Below are 18,041 nucleotides of genomic sequence, written 5' to 3'. Positions count from 1 at the left end.
GAACAGAAGGACGTGTGAACGAAAGATAATTCAGGAGAAAAGAAGGAAGTAGATTTAAAAATAAAAGCCAAATCACATATCAACACACACACTTTTCTACAGCATGCTGAGCTGAGAGCACAACACAACACTGAATGCTGTTGTGACTTTTTATTGGGATGAAAACATGCTTGTGCAAAATTAACAGCAACAACAATCACAATGTGAAGCTCCAGCATGGAATGAAGAAAACAAGTAAACTGTACGATAATCACAGACATGCCGAGGCAAATTTCTGACTGAATAATTATTTTACATCTTCTATTCTCTATAAACAACCTCTTTACCTAAAACTGCTTGTAAGAGACAGAAATAGATTCTATATAAAAGCTACTCAAGGAGAAAGGAAGACTTGGTATTAGGAGTGAATATCAAAAACAGCTGGGCAGGCTTTTTGGACCGAGATGGGATGTAAAGTAGATGCAGGGTGAATATGGAGGAGTAGTGGCTGTAACAGTAGCACTAAAAGCTCTTTTGTCTGCTGTCCATCGCTCGTGTGCTGGGAATAAGATGTGAAGCTGCTGAGGTATGCATGAACACCTGTGCTCTGAGAGGAAGCTCTGTGCTGAAATCCTAGCCCTGAAAGAAAAGCTCTGGCTTCAACTCACTTTGAGATGAGACAATAAGCAGAGAGAACTACTCGGGTGGTTACTATGGTGACCAACTGAGACAATGGAGACTGAGGTGATTGAGTCTGACACGTTTTTTTGGCCCCGGCATCAGACATGGGAGCCGGCTGCAGAGTTGGTACCTGCTTGCCCGGCCCCCTAGGCGCGCTCCTCTTCCTCCATCAACTGGGTGGCGGCCTGAGCGGGGGAGGGGCTAGAGTGCCGCTGGCGTCTCATGAAGGGGAACACACTGAGGAGGAAAGGGAGGAAGAAAGAAAAATTGTGATGGTAGAGAATAAATGACTGTTTTAAAGTAAAAGGAGAATAAGGTTCTAATATATCTAAACCGCACCTCTTTTTAGTCTCCTGGGGGAGAATAGCTTTGGCCAGCATGTTCTTGTATAGGTCAGACTTAAGATATCTCGGGTAGGAGTCCTAAACACACACACACACACACACACACAAAATACACTGGCTTTACACAACAGTAGCACCAATCCAAAAATTGTCTGCTAACTTTAAAGGAGCAATTTTCTAAGTTTTCTCTGCCGCCAAATGTGGTTTCTTGTTGGGAGCTGGTGGTGGTGATTGACAACAGCTTCCGCCATCATTGCGTTTACAAGACAAAAGGTTATAATTCCCCCCTTTTGGGGATTTGAGGCTTCAGTGAGACGGGCCAGAGCTAGCTGGTTAGCTTGCTTACTTCAGTAGAAGAAAGGACAAGTTAAAATTACCATTGCCTTTCACCCCTGGAGGCAGCTCTTGGGGAATAAAGGAATAAAGTCTGATGCTGATGCAACGTTTCTTCCAGACTGGTAAGGAAAAAGCTGTCAATGCTAATGCTAACTTACAAAATAGCTCCTTTAAAAGCTGCCTCAGTTTGTATATGTTGCTACTAGACCACATAATCCACATAATACACTAATGACACACACTTATACCTATCCTTGTCCCCTGGAAACATAAACCCTGTTAAATAATTGGTAAAGTCATCACAGACATAAACAATTCTGTGTCCCATAACATCCTGCAACTCAAAACAGAAACTCTTGTGATCAAAAAAATACAATATATACAGTAAATAAATAGTGTAATGTTATATTGGTGGTTGTTATTTTGTCTATAGCAACAAATACAGCAAGAAATGTGGAAAGCTGAAAGTTTTTGCCAATGTTAGAATATCATTGCATTGTTACGTATTAAAAGTGCAGATTGATTTGAAGTCTGCACTTTACAACAAGTTGATTAACCATGACGGAGAGTATGTGCAAAACCACTGCTATGGTCCTTTAAGCCAAGTCATTGACAGTGCTATAGCATATAAGGTAAGTGTCATGTATCAAAGAGTCAGAGGTCAGACCTTTTTCATGAGGAAGTAGATGTGCATTTGTGCGTCATCCATAACAAAACGATGTGGGTGTTTGATCCCCTCTAGGGTTTTATCCATGGTCTTACTGTCGATGTTGACCCAGCGGGCGGCTCCAGGAGCCAGGAAGTTTCTGAATCAGACACAAAAGAGTGGCTGTCACCTGACAGTAAATGTCAGCGTGTATTTCTGCATGTCCATGTGCTCGTACACTTACTTGTAGATCTCTTCCACTTTCTCTATGATCTTGGAACTTTCTCCATGTCTGATATCCTCGCAGGCCTGCCAGAAACATAGGTTCTCCGCTGAGAGCAGAGAGACAGACAGGGAGGTGTTGGGTATGGATGGAGATGAATAATACAACAACAGTGATGCAGGAAAAAGTGAAACACAACAAGACTTTTTTATAGCACGGACGGCCTCTGTGGAAAACCTTGGCCCCTGGCAATAGTTCCTACAGTGCAGTATCTCTGCATGAGTGAACAAATCCCTCTCTGTCTTACCTCTCTCCTCTCTACCCTCCCAATCTAATCTTTCCATTCTCCCACCAACCATGTCATGAAATGAATCTTCTTTTCCATTCACCTCACCTCACCTCTCACCACTGGGACTGGAAAATGTCATTAGGGAATATAATGAAATTCTGAATGCTAACAAGAGTGAGACGCAATTAAAGGTTAATATGAATAACAATTACATTTATTTTTCTCTGTTTGTTATTGTAATAAGCTTCTGCATTTGAATAATTATTCAGTTTGCAGCGCTCCGTTGACAATTTATACCACGATTCACTAAGAAGGTAGAAAATAGAAAGAAATACAAGATATTCCTCACACCAAGTCAGGTTGGTTCTGTTCTGATCTTCAAACCTTATCACCAGATGTTTTTAAGAAATTCATTCTTATCATATCAGACTTGACACAACAATCATCAGGATTCAGGACACATGCGCACACACAAGCATATGACAGTGCTGTGGAATATTAATGTCATTGCACGTGTAAATTATTCATTGTAATTTGAAAACAATCCAACACTTCTGTCACTCCACCTCACCACTAAACTCTTTCTCCAGGTAGGTCATGAACTCCCGCCTCCCCATGGAGTCATTCAGAAGCTCCATGAAGCTGAAACTCCAACGCTCCACTCGAAGACGCGTCGGGGTCGGCACTCTGCTCACAGAAACACCCAAACAGTGAAAACATTTTTTTTTTAAAAACTAGATCCAGTCGCTCTAGCGTTCATAACAGAAACTAGTGCTTTAATTTTGAACTTAAATACGAACGGATATGTTCAGAGATGCAACAAAAGATGAAACCAGCAAAACTAGATTAAGTGTGTGGACTTGAACTGGAGTTTGGATTTATTATTATAACGTGTGTGTATCTGTGTGTGTTCTCTCACATGTCTGTGTTCATTGTCCAGTGTGCGGTGTCATCGGAGATCCAGGGGTTACTGGGAAGGCAGCCTTGCATAATGGGATCGTGGTTCTGGTACTGCTCGCTGTATTTCACAAACCTGCAAAATTCACACACAAATGCAGAGGCACACACACACACACACACAAACACACACACACACACACATACACACACATACACAGTATTATTGTATTAGTGCAGCAGATCATAAGACTTAATGGCCACTAATTCCAACTTGCCTCAGGAAGCATCCATTAGTGGCTCTTACAGAGGGGCAGTAAGCCTTATGTGCGAGTGTGCGCTACAGACGTAAAGTTCGGTCCGGGTAACGTCACATCACTTAGTCCATATGTGTATCTGTACATGTGCATGTGTGTGTCTGCATATGTGTGTTCATTGACACGCACCCTTCTAGGCAGATGGATGACTTTACACGGTTTCTTCCGAGGGCCCTTCTAGACGAATCAATCTGTGAACAAAGACAGAACGCACACGTACAAACGCACACACACACGCACACACACACACACACACACACACACACACACACACACACACACAAAGTGAGCTATAACATAGACTCAGTGTATTTAAAGTGATGGTATATGAATTATATATGATGTTTACCTCTCTTTTGTAGTAGTCACTGTTCTAGTTCTATAAGAGAAACAACGAGTCATCATATAATCATCACATAATATAATATAGTCATCATATAATTATAAAAAGACTATAATATATTGTAACTGTCCATAGTATAGTGCAGCTCACTTGGACACTTACTTTGAAATAATCCCAACAGGAAGAAAGAAGGAAAGCAATAAAAGAAGACGAAAAGAGATAGATAGTTGGCGTGTTATCACATTCAATATTTCAGAGGGGAATATAAAACAGGAAGTATCGAAATGTGATGATGTCACTGACCAGCGTAACTCTTGAGCTGAAGTTATTTGGTCTCTCTAGACCCATTTCCAATACATTATGTGCCCCAGTCTGGAAAAAGAATATAAATAAATGCACTCCACTACACTAATAACTAAGTATAATATGTTTGTCATATTGTCTGTGTGTGTGTGTGTGTGTGTGTGTGTGTGTGTGTGTGTGTGTATCTCTGATGAGAAGATGCGTGTGAGTGAGCACTTATCCTTCCTTGAGCTTTCCACTCCACTAGCTCTGACTTTTATTCCCAGGTTTGTCTTTCTTTTTCTCCATGCCCTCGTCCCTAATTCATAAGGGCAAGACAAGATGGAGTCCCTCCTCCAAACCCTTGTCCCTTGCTTCACCCTTCTCTGACGCACAGTACTTCTACACTCTATCCCATCATTCCTTGCCTCCTGCTCCCACCCCCCAAACCTTTTCCCTTCTCTCTGTCTGTCTGTGTCTGTTTAAGAACCAGCTGAGCCGCTGCTGTGGTGTTTAGTTAACACATAAAGAAAGTGTGATGATTTTCTTTCTCTCTGCATTTCTTCATCTCTCTCTCTCTCTCTCTCTCTCTCTCTCCCCTGTTGTCAGCTGAGGCTTTCACCAGATGGGTTGAATATTTCATGCAGGAGGCAAAAGGGACTGTGAGTGAACATTAGTGGGACTGTTTTATGTGATACACTTTCACTTTTTTAGTTGTATAGTGTTATATAACTGATAGTATAGTATAGAATAGAATAGCATAGAATAGAATAGCATAGAATAGAATAGTATAGTATAGAATATAATAGTATAGTATAAAGTAGTATAGTATAGCATAGTATAGAATATAATAGTATAGTATAGAATTGTGTAGAACAGAATAGTATAGTATAGTATAGAGTAGTATAGTATAGTATAGTATAGTATAGTATAGTATAGTATAGTATAGTATAGTATAGTATAGAATATTGCAGTATAGTGTAGAATATTGCTGTATAGTATAGAATATTGGAGTATAGTGTAGGAAAGAATAGCACATTATGGTATAGAAGTATTATAGTAGAGTAGAGTAGTGCAGTGAACGTACCGGGGGTCTGTTGATGAGCCAGTAAGCCTGCTCCTGACATTCTAGGACAATGCGGTCTGCCTTCCGCCTCTGTTTGGATGCTCTGAACATAAATCACACAGTAAGTTTGTGTGTGTGTGTTTGGGAGACTATGTGTGTGTGTGTGTGTGTGTGTGTGTGTGTGTGTGTGTGTGTACATCTCAATGTACCTAAGTTGCTCTCTTGCTTGCATCACCACAAAGTCCCAGGTGTGGTTGATCCTCTTGTTCAAGACACTGTACCTCTCCTAAAAAGGAAGAGGAATGATGACATGGGCCAGTTTCCACACACTCAGTACTGCATATTTCATAATACACACATGTTCTCTTTTCTTTACACAGACACACACACGCAAGCACACACACACACACACACACACAAACTTTCCTCACCTTTTCATATTCCATCAGTTCTCCTTGTTTTCTTATGTTCTTTTTAGCCAAATAGATTGCTGATGGGAAATAAGGGGTAAAACAAAAACAGCAAAGGAAGAAAACAGAGGTTAAGAGATTAGTGCCCTTATCTACATCATCTGTTTTGCTTAAATTACGTGTAAATACTCATCAGGACTACAAGAAGAGGTTATATTTCAAGTGTAAGATTTCCTGCTTAAAATTATGGGTTGCCTCACATTTTGTTGTGTGTTGTTTTGTTGTAAGGTTATTTTCCCTCACAAGTGGATACATAACATACAGAGCTTAAGAGGGTATGCATTTCCATCCCCCCTCCCCTTCAGTTTATTTTGGTCTTACCATAGTCCAGTTCTGAGGCAGGCCATCTGGTACTAGTCCAGAAGTAGGGAGTCTGAGAAAAACAAGTGACATTTTAAAAATGTCTGATACAGACTGATGTGGACGCGGGTGATGTGAAGTGGCAGCAGAGAGTGGCAGATGGATGAGGGGATTAGGAAGTGGGCTAATGGAGAGAGAGGGAGAAATGGAGATAGACAGGGATATAGAGAAGGTGACAGTTTAGCCAAAGGTAGACGGAGGGAGGGCGGGTTTTTTACAAGCAGGCAGAAAGAACAGGATGATCACCTGACCTGGAACCGGTAGGGCGAGTCATCAGCTCGTAACACAAGAGATCTCGGCTCCTTGAGGGGATAGATGTACCCGTATCTCACCAGCATGCCAGCAAGGTGCAGAGCCTCTGTTAAACACCACAGAAGAAGAAGTTCCAAACCAGTTTTGGTTACTTTTGGTCAGTGCTGTAAACTTAGAGTAGTTCACTGAGTTTTTAGTCGAGCTTACACACATTTTAAGGTATAAATCTTTTTCAGGTATATTCAAAGACATAATCATTTATGGGGAAATGACAAATTATATTAAGTTAGAAAATATAACATTTTCCCTTGATTTTTATTAATCCCTGTATCATGTTTGGTGGCACATGATAAACTGGAAATAAACACTATAAATTAGCCATAAGGAATAAAATTATTATTTGCTGTTGGTGTAATTTGTCATACATTTTCTATCACACTCTAGCACACCGTCAGCAATCTCTCTCCAATGAAGGCTTTGTTCCAGTGATGAAATGCATCATCAATCTTCAGTCCCTGCTCATTTGTTAAAAAGCCCCACTTTTGTGAGTGACAGCAACCAAAAAAAGGCTGTGCATTGCATTTTAATCAGCTCTCTCTTTTGCTGACTGACTCCCCTCTTTCCTCTTTTCTCCTGAGGTGAAACCATCCACAGGGACATTATTCAAACCCAGATCATCAGGTGAGTTAATCAAACTTGGATCCTCTGGGGTTCACCTCATTCCTGTTTACTGGAAACAGCTACTGCCACGATATACACATACACACACATACACACACATCACTATCACGTCAGCTTGAGAGAAAACACCATATCCTGGCAACACATTGGCAACGACACACAACAAGCCAGACAGACTGAACCAGACAATCACAGCAGATCCGTCAAAATCCTTCATCACACACACAATGTAGGCATCAATACAGTTACTTACCCTCCTCACAGATACAATATTTCTGGATCAACCAGTCAATTACATCTCGACCTGCAGACAAGGAACAGAGAGAAAAGAGGACAAACTTTCCCCCTCTACTCTGCAAAGCACACAGTATTTCTCCAAAATACACTGCTGCATTATGCATGACCGCTGGGACAAACACAAGCTGCAATGTGCATGTCCACACACGCACACACAGATGCTGATGCACACTGACATAAAGGGACACACACACACACACACACACACACACACACACATACCTGTCATGGCATGAGGAATGACAGTGATAAGGAGCCTCTGGTTTCTCATCTTCATGCCCATGTCAGGGTCCTGCATGGCCACAATCACCTTCTCCATCTGCCAAGGGAACACACACACACACACACACACACACAAACACAAACATGCACACAAGCACAGATGCATAAACATGAACATGCAGATAGGAAAACAATGCATATATTAAATGTTCCATCCTTTCATAACTTGTTTTCATGCTGGTACACGTTTAAACGTACTGCACGTTTTCGGATTCACACAAGGACACATCTACTGTAATATATCACATTATAAAAACTAACTAAAATAGACATAACCACACACTCTAACCTTTCGAAAGCATGTCATTTGCTCCCGGTGCCAGCCTCCTTTAGCCAGGGTGTTGATGGTCATCTTGCAGGCTGCTTGGATCACTCGACGGGACAGGAAAGTGCAAGACCGAAGTGCTGCCGGGAGCGCGCGCCAGAGAGTGCACCACCACTGTTGCGTTTTTTTCCCTTCCATCAGGCGGTCCGGTGCCTGGCGGGCGCGCCCCTGTGTAGATTAGAGAGGATTACAGTTTGATTTTCAATATGATATATAGTTTGTGTACAGAGGCGAAAACAACAATTTGTCTGGAAGTCTTTGTGGACCATCAGTGATTTATAAGCCCGTTGAAAAAGGCAACTAAAATTTCAAAAATATAGGCTATAAGGTAGAAAACGAAATATAAAGTAGTAGTAGTAGTAGCAGAGTAAAGTAGTAGTAAAGTAACACCTGCTTTTAACCAGTTGTTTTAACCGCTGGTTAAAAACAGGTATGGTAAATAATGATGATCAATAATCGCAATGTAAATGTAGGCATATAAAGAATATAAAGAACAAACAATAGTTTTTACTCTGTATTTTTGTGTGGGATAATAAAAATGTTATAGTTTTGACAGACAGGCCTTTAATGTATAGCCTATTTCCTTTTATTCTATGTTAGATAATATTAAATACGTTTTTAATTTTGAAAAAAGTAAGGTTTTATCCTATGTAAATAACTTAGTTACTTAAAGTTACTTTTGTCATTTGAAGTGTCGCCTATATAACACTATAACAGTCTGTGTTGACATTTGTTAGCCACCACATGCACCGACTCGGCTGAATAGCCGTAACAGTATTTTGTCCCATGCAGGCTTCTGTAGGCACAGGAAGTGGTTCCGTCGTCGCTTTGAGACCACTCACTAGTCTCATTGTCGGCTAATTTATTGAGTAGATTAAGAGCTTTTTGCTGAGGTAAGTGTTCAACTAAATACGTGTTTTCTTTTGAGAAGGCTCCTATGATAATTAAGCAACGCGAGATTTGTTGCGGAATAGAAAACAGTCTTTTTTAGCTAACCTTGCTAACACTAGCTGTAGCAGGATGGAGGGGACCGACTCAGTGGAGCTTGGTGTTCACTTGAATAATGTTGAGTTATAGCTGTGATCTTACAATTTGTAACGCTGATGTATACAAATGTAATGTTAAACATCAGTTTGAAATTACCCTTCTTTTATCTTTACACATTGTACAGTTGTTTATCCTCTTCAGTCCAACATAGGCTGAGGATCAGTGCATTGTTGTGCTGTAGCTAGATGTATTTTGTTTATTGTTGTTTTTCTCTGAAGCATATAAGAAACATCTCCTACAAATTATTTCAAGATTTAGTAAATTTAAGTCTGCAACATGTCATACAATCTGAATGTTAAAAAATCACAATAATATCATTAATTACAGTTGCATAATCATTTACTGGATGACAAGTCACCTTAGACCTCTCAATAATGCACTTAACTTGTAATGAAGATTTACCATGTCAAATTTTGTATGGATCTCTGAAAGGTGGTCATGGGTGACATTCGTCAGTCATTGCTGCCTCGGGATGTACTGAGTGCAGCCAAGGAGCTGCTGTACCACCTGGACATCTACATCTGTAACCTGGTGCAGTCTGGGAGGCAGCCTCCTCAGGTCGACTCTAAAACCTTGGAGCTGGTCGAGGAGTTCATTCTGCATGCACCCAAGGACAGAAACACCCCTGGCAGGGTAAGACATGACCCTGACATACCTGTGCACAAACACACAGAGACACACAAATATAAATTGTGCCTGTGTTTTTTTTCCTTCAGAGAATGAGTGCTCTTCAGGAGCTACAGCTGTTGGAGATCATGTGCAGCTGTTTTCAGGAGCAGAGTCGCGACACCGTCCGTCAACTTATGTTCTCCGCCCTCTTCAGTCTCCAAGGCAACCAGGCAGATGAGAGCCGCATGGGACTGTTAGGCAAGTTGGTCTCCATGGCAATTGCTGTTGGCCGGATTCCGATCTTGGAATGTGCTGCTACGTGGCTACAGGTGAGAATTTAAACACACATACTTCAAATAAATGTGCGTTTAAGTGTGTGTTTTGTGTGTTTGTTTTTTTAAATTATTTTTTTTATTTCTATTCCATTCACTTCCCTGTGTGGTTTGGATGAATGTGTACTGATTGTGGATGTAGTGAACATAAGCCTCTGGTTGTGTTTCTGTCCTGCAGAGAACCCACCGTGTGTACTGCGTACGCCTGGCGCAGGTGCTGGTAGACGACTACTGTAGTATGGTCCCAGGCTCAGTACCCACCCTTCAGAACATCCACAGCGCCAGCCCGCGCTTCTGCTGCCAGTTCATCACTGCCGTCACCACCCTCTATGACCTCACCACAGGTACTTTGGCGGGATAACACACAAGTACAAGAACATCTACAAACTGGGACCTCCAGAAAATGGGATTTGACCTCTGTTGAACATTTAATGTGGGCACAGGCAATGCATTGTCAACATGCTCTTTTTAACATGCTAAAAATACAACTATCCCAAATGTAATCTCATAATTTCTTGCATCCGTTTTGACATTTTGACTTTTTGTTTGTGTGTGTGTGTGTGTGTGTGTGTGTGTGTGTGTGTGTGTGTGTGTATAGAGGAGCTCACCCCTCCACTAGAACTCCTCCAGATGATTGTGTCGTGGATCCAAGATGACCCTCGTCTGGTCCTAATCACCTTCCTGAATACACCCCTCTCTGGCAGCCAGCCAATCAGCTCACTTGATGTCACACCATTAGGAGGGTTGATGCGTTGGTGCGTCAAAGCACCGCTGGCCTACAGGAGAGACAAGAAGCCGGCGCTGACCAATGGCAGCACTGAGAATGAGCCAGAGACAGGGCCTCTTTTCTCTGCACTTCATCTAAGTGTTTTACAGGTATGTGTGTGTTCTTAGATACATTTATGTGCAGTATACATTATGTATACATTTTCACTATTCAAAACATACATGTTGAACATTATCAAACCATTTTCCCATCCCATTGTCCGTCTCCTGTTACATTTAGGTCTTCATGCTACTACCAAATATACTAAATGAGAAGGGGCTCTTTGGTCGCCTGGCGCTGCTTCAGATGGAGTCCTTGGCCACGCTGACCTCTGACCTTTCCAGACTGTTGGACCAGGCCGATAAACATACGCACACATCATCCACAGACACACACGCATTGTCTCAGCTGACCCTGGACCGGCTGGCACAGGCCCTGCAGGTTGCCATGGCCAATGGAGCCCTGCTCTGCTCGAGAGGTAAGAGTGTGGACAGGGAGGATGGAAAAATAAAAGTGGTGCAAAGGTAGCAGCTTGGAATGTGGAGAGAGGAGAGGAAGACTGGGAGAGTTTAGTCATTTACTGCCAAATGAGTAAATGAGTTACTTTGTGAGCAGAACTTCTACCAGGTTATAGTTAAACTCCAAAATCTTAGATCTTAGTAGCGTCAGTATCTGGTCTGAAATTGGAAATCATTTCAACTGCAGATATCCAAATCCAGCTCTGTGTATGTGCTTTATATCTCTGTCCTGTGTGTCTTTACTGTGCTGTCTACAGAAGAAATGAGAGCTTGCGAAGCACACTTCCAACAACAAAGAGGATATTTATAAACTTAAAGCTTGTAGCTGTAATTATTCAATTTTCATTTGACAAATCAATAATAAATCCATTTATGTGGAGTATTATAAATGAAATTAGTAATAGTATGAGACTATGCTCATAATGTGTAGATATGTTAGGGTTCATCAGGTCATGCCTGTCCTGGCCGACAGATGAAGTTAATTTGAGACAGAACCGATATGCTTGAGGCTACACATTTCACACTAATTGTGTATTTCCATGAATAGAAATTAAGGATAAGACTAGTAGAATCACATTTTCCTAGATAGTACATTTTGCATCACTGAAACTTGAATATGAATATCGAGGGTCCACATAACTTTGTATCGACAGTGCAACATCTCCACCTTCTTTGAAGCAGAGCGACGTGTGAAGAGTTACAGATTTCAGATTTAAGTGATGGTTAAATGAGTCACTGATTCACTGTTCTTCGCTTGTTCTTCGCTGTTTGAATACTTATTACATCTCATATTGTCTCTACAGAGGATCTGAGAGCCATCTGTTCCCGCCTCCCCCACAACAAGTAAGAGCCAAGTGTTTATTGCCTTTAGTTCACAATTTCCACTGGAAACTTGATTTTTTTTCTTGAATTATACATTGCAAAAATAATTACCTTCTTGTGGAGATCAAAGCTATGTTTAAAGACAGTAAGTGGTGTTGAACTGAGGTATAACAAACTTCCCAGCTGACTAAAAGGGAGTTACTTTTAGAAGTTTGCATTGTTAAGAAGTGTAATCCAGTTTCGAAGCCAGAAAAATGGCAGTTCCCATTTAAGCCAGACCATCTAGCTCTTATTGATCAAACCATTTCTAATTTAATATGAATGTAGTTCTGATATGGGCCTTTTGTATTATGTATGTGTATATTGTAGATGTGTATATTATACAAACATGACTTAAATCAATTTTTTGTTCCATCTTAACATTTTATCTTCTTGTTTTTGTGTCTCCAGTTTGCTCCAGCTGGTTTTGTCAGGCCCAGTGATGTATTACAACAACATCCACACTCCTCCACTGGCCTTCAGCCCACATGCAGCTCATTCCCCCATCGCCTCACACCCCACACATCCCACACACCCCACACACCCCACACACCCTACACACCCTACACACCCTGCACACACCTCACACACACCTCTCGCCACCCACCCCTCCTCTCACCCTCAGTACCCCGGTCAGGCTTTCATGACGGGGATGCCGTTTCCCTTCCGACCCAGCCACTAAAAGAAATAATGTGCATCTTGTTTGGAGATGGGAAGGTGTGTGTGTGTGTGTGTGTGTGTGTGTGTGTGTGTGTGTGTGTGTGTGTGTGTGTGTGTGTGTGTTTGTGTTGATATTGGGTAATGAGTGTTGTAGTCTGATTGTTGACAGGCATGAATTAATGTATGTTTGAGAGATATGTATAATGTTATCACAGGTTTGTGTCTGAGAAAGTCTGTGAGGATAACATGTTTGTCAATAAATATTTTTTTACTTCTCTCTTTGTTCTCTATTCAACCACTTGTGGTCACTGTTGTCAAGGCCTGTGAACAGGCTTGTGTTTCAGGCATGGAAACATAACTATGGCATTAGCTTAATTATGCTTTATGCTAACTGTGCTAACCTACTCCACTATATTTTTTGTGTGTTGATGAAGCTTTAAACTCTTTTTAATATGGACAGGTGTATTTACCTGCATGATTAAAAACAGAATCATCAGTGGAAAAAGTCAACCTACTCTTCAGGCACCAAGGAGAGTCCTTGCATTTTAATGTAATTCATGTAAGTGGTTCATGTTAAGCACAAGTACAAATATCTAAAGGTACACTGTTCACGTCTTTCTCCAACTCATCGTGTTTTATTATGTAACCAGAGATGTCAGGGCCTTTTGGAGCCAAGCCCTGGGCGCATAAGCGTGGCCGTGTTTTGGGACAGATAGTGTATCGTTCGTCTGCAGCACAGCAAAAAACGAAAAGGGCTGTACGACCCTCCTCGGGACCTCAGCTGACCTCACCCTAGATGAGAATTGCATCATCCGTAGTCATATCTGCTCTGTGACTGCGTTTGCTATGTTTTACTTCAGCACATGAGCACAAAGGTTAAGAACAAATGAACTGCAGATTTAGTAGGGGCAGTTGGGTTTTGAGGATCCTATGGGACATGTACGTTGCATTCACATCCTCCTTTTATTTGTCTACCTTTACTTCCTCACATGACTTTTATGAATATGTGTTGAGATGGAAATAAACATACTGAGAGTTGCCATTGTGTACCTCCTACTCGCTATTGTTAAAATAATTAGCACTCACTACTTCCTTATCTATTTTTACTAGAAATGTCTCACAGTGGTGCAGCTTTGTACATCCTGGAACAACTGTGCTGAGACTTCAAGGCCAGGAGAGTTTAAATTCCAGCTGTCACGTCACATTGTTTCTCAGTATACCGTGGGTACTGTTAAAGGCTGATTGTACTGTATCCACATACTCTTCTGTCTATGAGCTTCCCCCTGCTGAGCTCATGGGTGGGACAGTGATAAGGATATCTTTTCTGGGAAAGTGATGCTTTACTGTTAGGCTGGGGAAGGTGACAACAGATAATATTCAAGTGAAAAGAGGGGGAGTTCGAAGACAAAGAGAGTATATTAGCTTTGTTTCTGGAAATCTAACAGGTGCAGTAGGGTGGACTCAGGTTTCGTGATTCTGTAGACCGGTTTTATTATTTGCAAAATAAAATCTTAATCAAACGTTCAAAATGATTATGATCAAACGTGGCTTTGACAATGTGAAGAAAGCTCACAATACTAGTTAGTCTCCTACTGCACCTTGCAAATGATGCCTAATAATTCAACCTATTCATTTTTACCAATGTACCATGCAACCAAACAGGCTGGCCAGAGCTGGGTTTGTCTGTGAACAGTTCTATGTATTTTGAAGTAGAGAGCACATTTTTCTGTGGTATTCAGAAGATTTGGTTTGTGTTGGTCTGGTTCCCCCTCACAGGTGTGTGTTGTGGTTGTGTAGGACTGCCTGTGTCAGCAGCTGCAGTCTCATGGTTTCCGGTAAGAAAGAAAAACCGCCCAAGGCCAAACACAAAATTGAATTCACTGAGAACTCCAAGCTAAACATGAACCAGATGGGTGAACCTTAATTTTGAGTGACTCTGAATAATGTAGACATTAGCCTGTGACCATCTACTGTGCCTGGGCTTGTCAGATAAATGTCACATTGATGTCACATTGACTGTGAAACCTTAAAACTGATTCATGCTTGATAGAACAGGAAGGCAGGCATAAAGAAATTTATAGAACAGTGGCTCAGTGGTTCATACTTCCTCTGGCATAAAACGGTGAAACTCACCTGACATTTCAGATTTAACCAAGCATCTGGTAATTTGGAAGAATAATATAGGTTGTCAAACCTTAAAAACAAATCTCTTTCACCTGTCTTTTGGAAATCATGTAATTGACGGTATACTGTAAGTGAATATTTATACACAACATAGGGTATCATTAACAGGCTCTCTTTATCAGATCCTACAACATAGGGGTTTATCCATAAAAGATTATATGTCCAGCTGTGGTTACTGTGAGACCACCATCATTGGCTTTTCTCAAAGAGAGAGTCACCTTATCTGGGTTTACATTCTGCAAAGCCTGATCTCATAATCTTTTTTTACCACAGAGACACCACAGAGTGTTAAAACAGTTGTTAGTGGGATCTAGCAGCATTATGAGAAACGGAAGACCTATTTCTCTCTCATACAGTCGTGAGCTCCAATCCTGTGAAAAGAATACATATAACATCCTCGCTATTAAACTGTTTAACTTCCTTGTGTCTGTGTAGTAATTTGTGGTAAATGATGACTGTGTAAGAGTGAACAAGATTACACAATTGTGCTAGAAGCTCTTTGCAGCTGCACTTAGGCACCTGCTAACACACAAACAATAAGGCTAACATACTGATGTTGAGAAAGTTAATATTTACCATGTCCTTCATGTGAGTTTAACCTGTTAGCGTGAAGACATTTAATTCGCTTTTAACCCAAAGTAGATTGAGTAGAGAAACGCATGTCATTAGTTTTGCTTTTGCTTTTGTTTGGTCATAAGTCCTGGGATCATCAAAGTCATTAGGATCTATCCTCTGGAGACCTCGAACACCGGTAGCAAGTCGAGCTAAAAACCTTCACTCACAACTGAAAACTTAAACCACCTAGTTAACCAAATTCTGTGGAGTTAGGGTTGTAAGTATATCCATCGGGTTAACAGTTACAATTAAAATATAAAAAAAAACATATCTTGTGCTTATGCTATGGACTAAACCCATCAGTTTAATGATCAAGTCAAAAATGTATACTAAATGATATATAATTATTTAAAAAAAGAGTTAGTTTTTGTTGTGTGTGAGAGAAGAACTGAAGTGTTGCAGTAGGTGTTTTCTCACCCGTTCAGTGGTTTAGTTCTGAATCTGTGTGGATACTGTACATGTCTTTCTCAGAAAATTAAAAAAAAAAACAGACATTTCCAGTGAAAGTCCAGAACCACCTCCACCTCTACCATTTTTTCTGAGAAAACATTTCCTCCACTGCTTTCGCACAGTTGGAGTATTGTTACAGTGACATGAATGCAGCTACAGATACTGTGGAAATCTGTTGGCTTGCTGTGCACCTCCAACACCCCAGAGATAACAATTCAACCAAACAACACAGGTCAGGGCATTAGTACATTATGCTGCTTGACAGGTCTAGCTCCAGACAGACCACATCAGAGTGTCAAGTAGTGATTACACAGACAAAAGAGACTACTCCAATCCACTCTGACTGCAGTCGCTATAGTGACTTTACATTCTTGGCCTGAGGTTGTATGAAACTACAACAACGACTTTCTGTAAAAAATGTTGTTGAACTTTCAGAACTGTAAATCCTCAACAGTGAGACGGCTGTTTCCAAGAGAAGATAGAACAAATTCCCATCATGTCCACCGTTTTGTCCAGCAGGAGATATACAGTAGCTCTATAAGTGTAGTCGTGGGTACGATCATGCATGTTCTAAAAAACAATGGATTTAAAGACGTTTTCTAAGCTGCATCAGCTCCTCTTTCATGTGACTTGAAATTTCAAAGCAATGACAGAAAGTGATACAAAATGTGGGAAAATTATACTGTGGGAAATTATTAGAACCTGAGCTCAGACCACCCAATGACTGGTTTGCACAAAATACACGTTTACTGCCTGGAACCAGGTATAAACATATCATTACTGAAGAAACCCAAAAGAGCAATTATAGGGACAGTCAAACAACCTTACTACTGTTTTGACTAAATGATCAATAATTAAAAGTGATGGTAAATAAATGGGATTGCAAAACCTAGCATCAAAAAATAAAAAGAACCACCTGTTTACAAAGATTTACTAATAATTTACCACCAGTGGCGACTGCTTTGCTCCTGCCCACCACAAATGCCCAATCACAGGGGTTGTTGATTTGTCAACCCTGTCTGAGTGTTTCCAAAACTTGCACTTTAAGCTTAAATTGTATAATAGATTACCATATTACTTCTGGATATTAGCAGCTATTTCACATGTGTGTCGAACAAGGAAAAGGAACAGAAATAGTCCCAGACAACATAACTGGAAAAAGAAAATCAGTGTCAGACTTAGTCAGCACACTGATGACCAACCTAAATAGGCCCACACTTCCTTTCCTTTCCAAGACCTGATATTTTCACAGCTGCTGCGTGATGTAAATGTTATTTTGTGGATTGGTGGGGTCTGAAAGTTAACCGTCCTGGGCACACTGGTATTGTTTGTTCTTATTTCAAGGTGAGCAGCAGATGAGAGTTGCCAGTTTGTCTGTGATACAGAGGGGGTCATTCAAGGTAACCCAGCGCTGAGAGCCCCATGCAGCCTTCTTCCCAAACTACTATGGTTATAATATTTGAGTGGGAATTTCAAAAGTTTCTCTGATGATATGCAAAATAAAATGCAAAAATATCTCAATATTTTTACTCATTATTTAACTCTCATTATGGATACAATATTCATGTCTGCCTTATTACTAATGCACATTTAGTGTGTCTAAGTAACCAGCGGTAGATCATTTACTTAAATAAAGAAGACATTACAACATTTTACAAATATCACTATAAGTCTTTCATTCAAGATTTCATTTCAGTTTAAGTATGTGCTACAAAGTGTTGACAGAAAAATGTCATCAAAGTATTAAAAGTAAAGCAGAGGCCAGATGGCTATGTCATAGTTTTATTTTTTATATAATGGGATTATTTTTGCTCACGCCTTAATGGGTAATGGGTTGGTATGTAATGGATCAAAGTCTATAAAATAAGTAAAGCAGTCAAATAAATCTGGCCAAAGGACAATTGCCCCCTGCAGATGTAGTGATGTAGA

The 18,041-nt window shown here is 40.7% G+C and overlaps 2 protein-coding genes across 3 annotated transcripts; one reads left to right on the top strand and one right to left on the bottom strand.

Annotated features, from left to right (window-relative positions):
* Positions 1-89: 89 nt before the first annotated feature.
* On the bottom strand, positions 90-8,173 carry rgs11 (regulator of G protein signaling 11). 2 transcript variants are annotated; one of them, XM_023421964.2, is made up of 17 exons: positions 8,035-8,173; positions 7,686-7,782; positions 7,420-7,470; positions 6,485-6,591; positions 6,195-6,246; positions 5,835-5,893; positions 5,613-5,689; positions 5,425-5,506; positions 4,359-4,427; positions 4,062-4,085; positions 3,842-3,903; positions 3,418-3,531; positions 3,070-3,185; positions 2,231-2,318; positions 2,008-2,146; positions 1,000-1,082; positions 90-897 (listed from the first exon to the last, which is right to left on the bottom strand). In XM_023421964.2, exons 1-17 carry the CDS (start codon positions 8,095-8,097, stop codon positions 807-809), a joined length of 1,374 nt encoding a protein of 457 aa, XP_023277732.1. In that variant the 5' UTR covers positions 8,098-8,173; the 3' UTR covers positions 90-806. The 2 variants fall into 2 exon arrangements, with proteins under 2 accessions (XP_023277732.1, XP_087034279.1); XM_087178153.1 differs by lacking the exon at positions 7,420-7,470.
* A 668-nt stretch (positions 8,174-8,841) lies between these two features.
* Positions 8,842-13,140, top strand: ints15 (integrator complex subunit 15). The gene is made up of 8 exons (XM_023421963.2): positions 8,842-8,963; positions 9,550-9,750; positions 9,834-10,055; positions 10,237-10,402; positions 10,657-10,934; positions 11,065-11,302; positions 12,146-12,185; positions 12,615-13,140. The coding sequence occupies exons 2-8, from the start codon at positions 9,556-9,558 to the stop codon at positions 12,883-12,885; spliced, it is 1,410 nt and encodes a 469-aa protein (XP_023277731.1). The 5' UTR covers positions 8,842-8,963; positions 9,550-9,555; the 3' UTR covers positions 12,886-13,140.
* The last annotated feature ends 4,901 nt before the right edge of the window (positions 13,141-18,041 follow it).

This window comes from Seriola lalandi, unplaced genomic scaffold, assembly GCF_002814215.2.
Source record: "Seriola lalandi dorsalis isolate HSWRI2012SDOR001 ecotype SW California unplaced genomic scaffold, Sedor1 jcf7180002054677, whole genome shotgun sequence".
Taxonomy (NCBI): Eukaryota; Metazoa; Chordata; class Actinopteri; order Carangiformes; family Carangidae; genus Seriola; species Seriola lalandi.
This window is presented reverse-complemented; position numbering and strand designations above follow the sequence as displayed.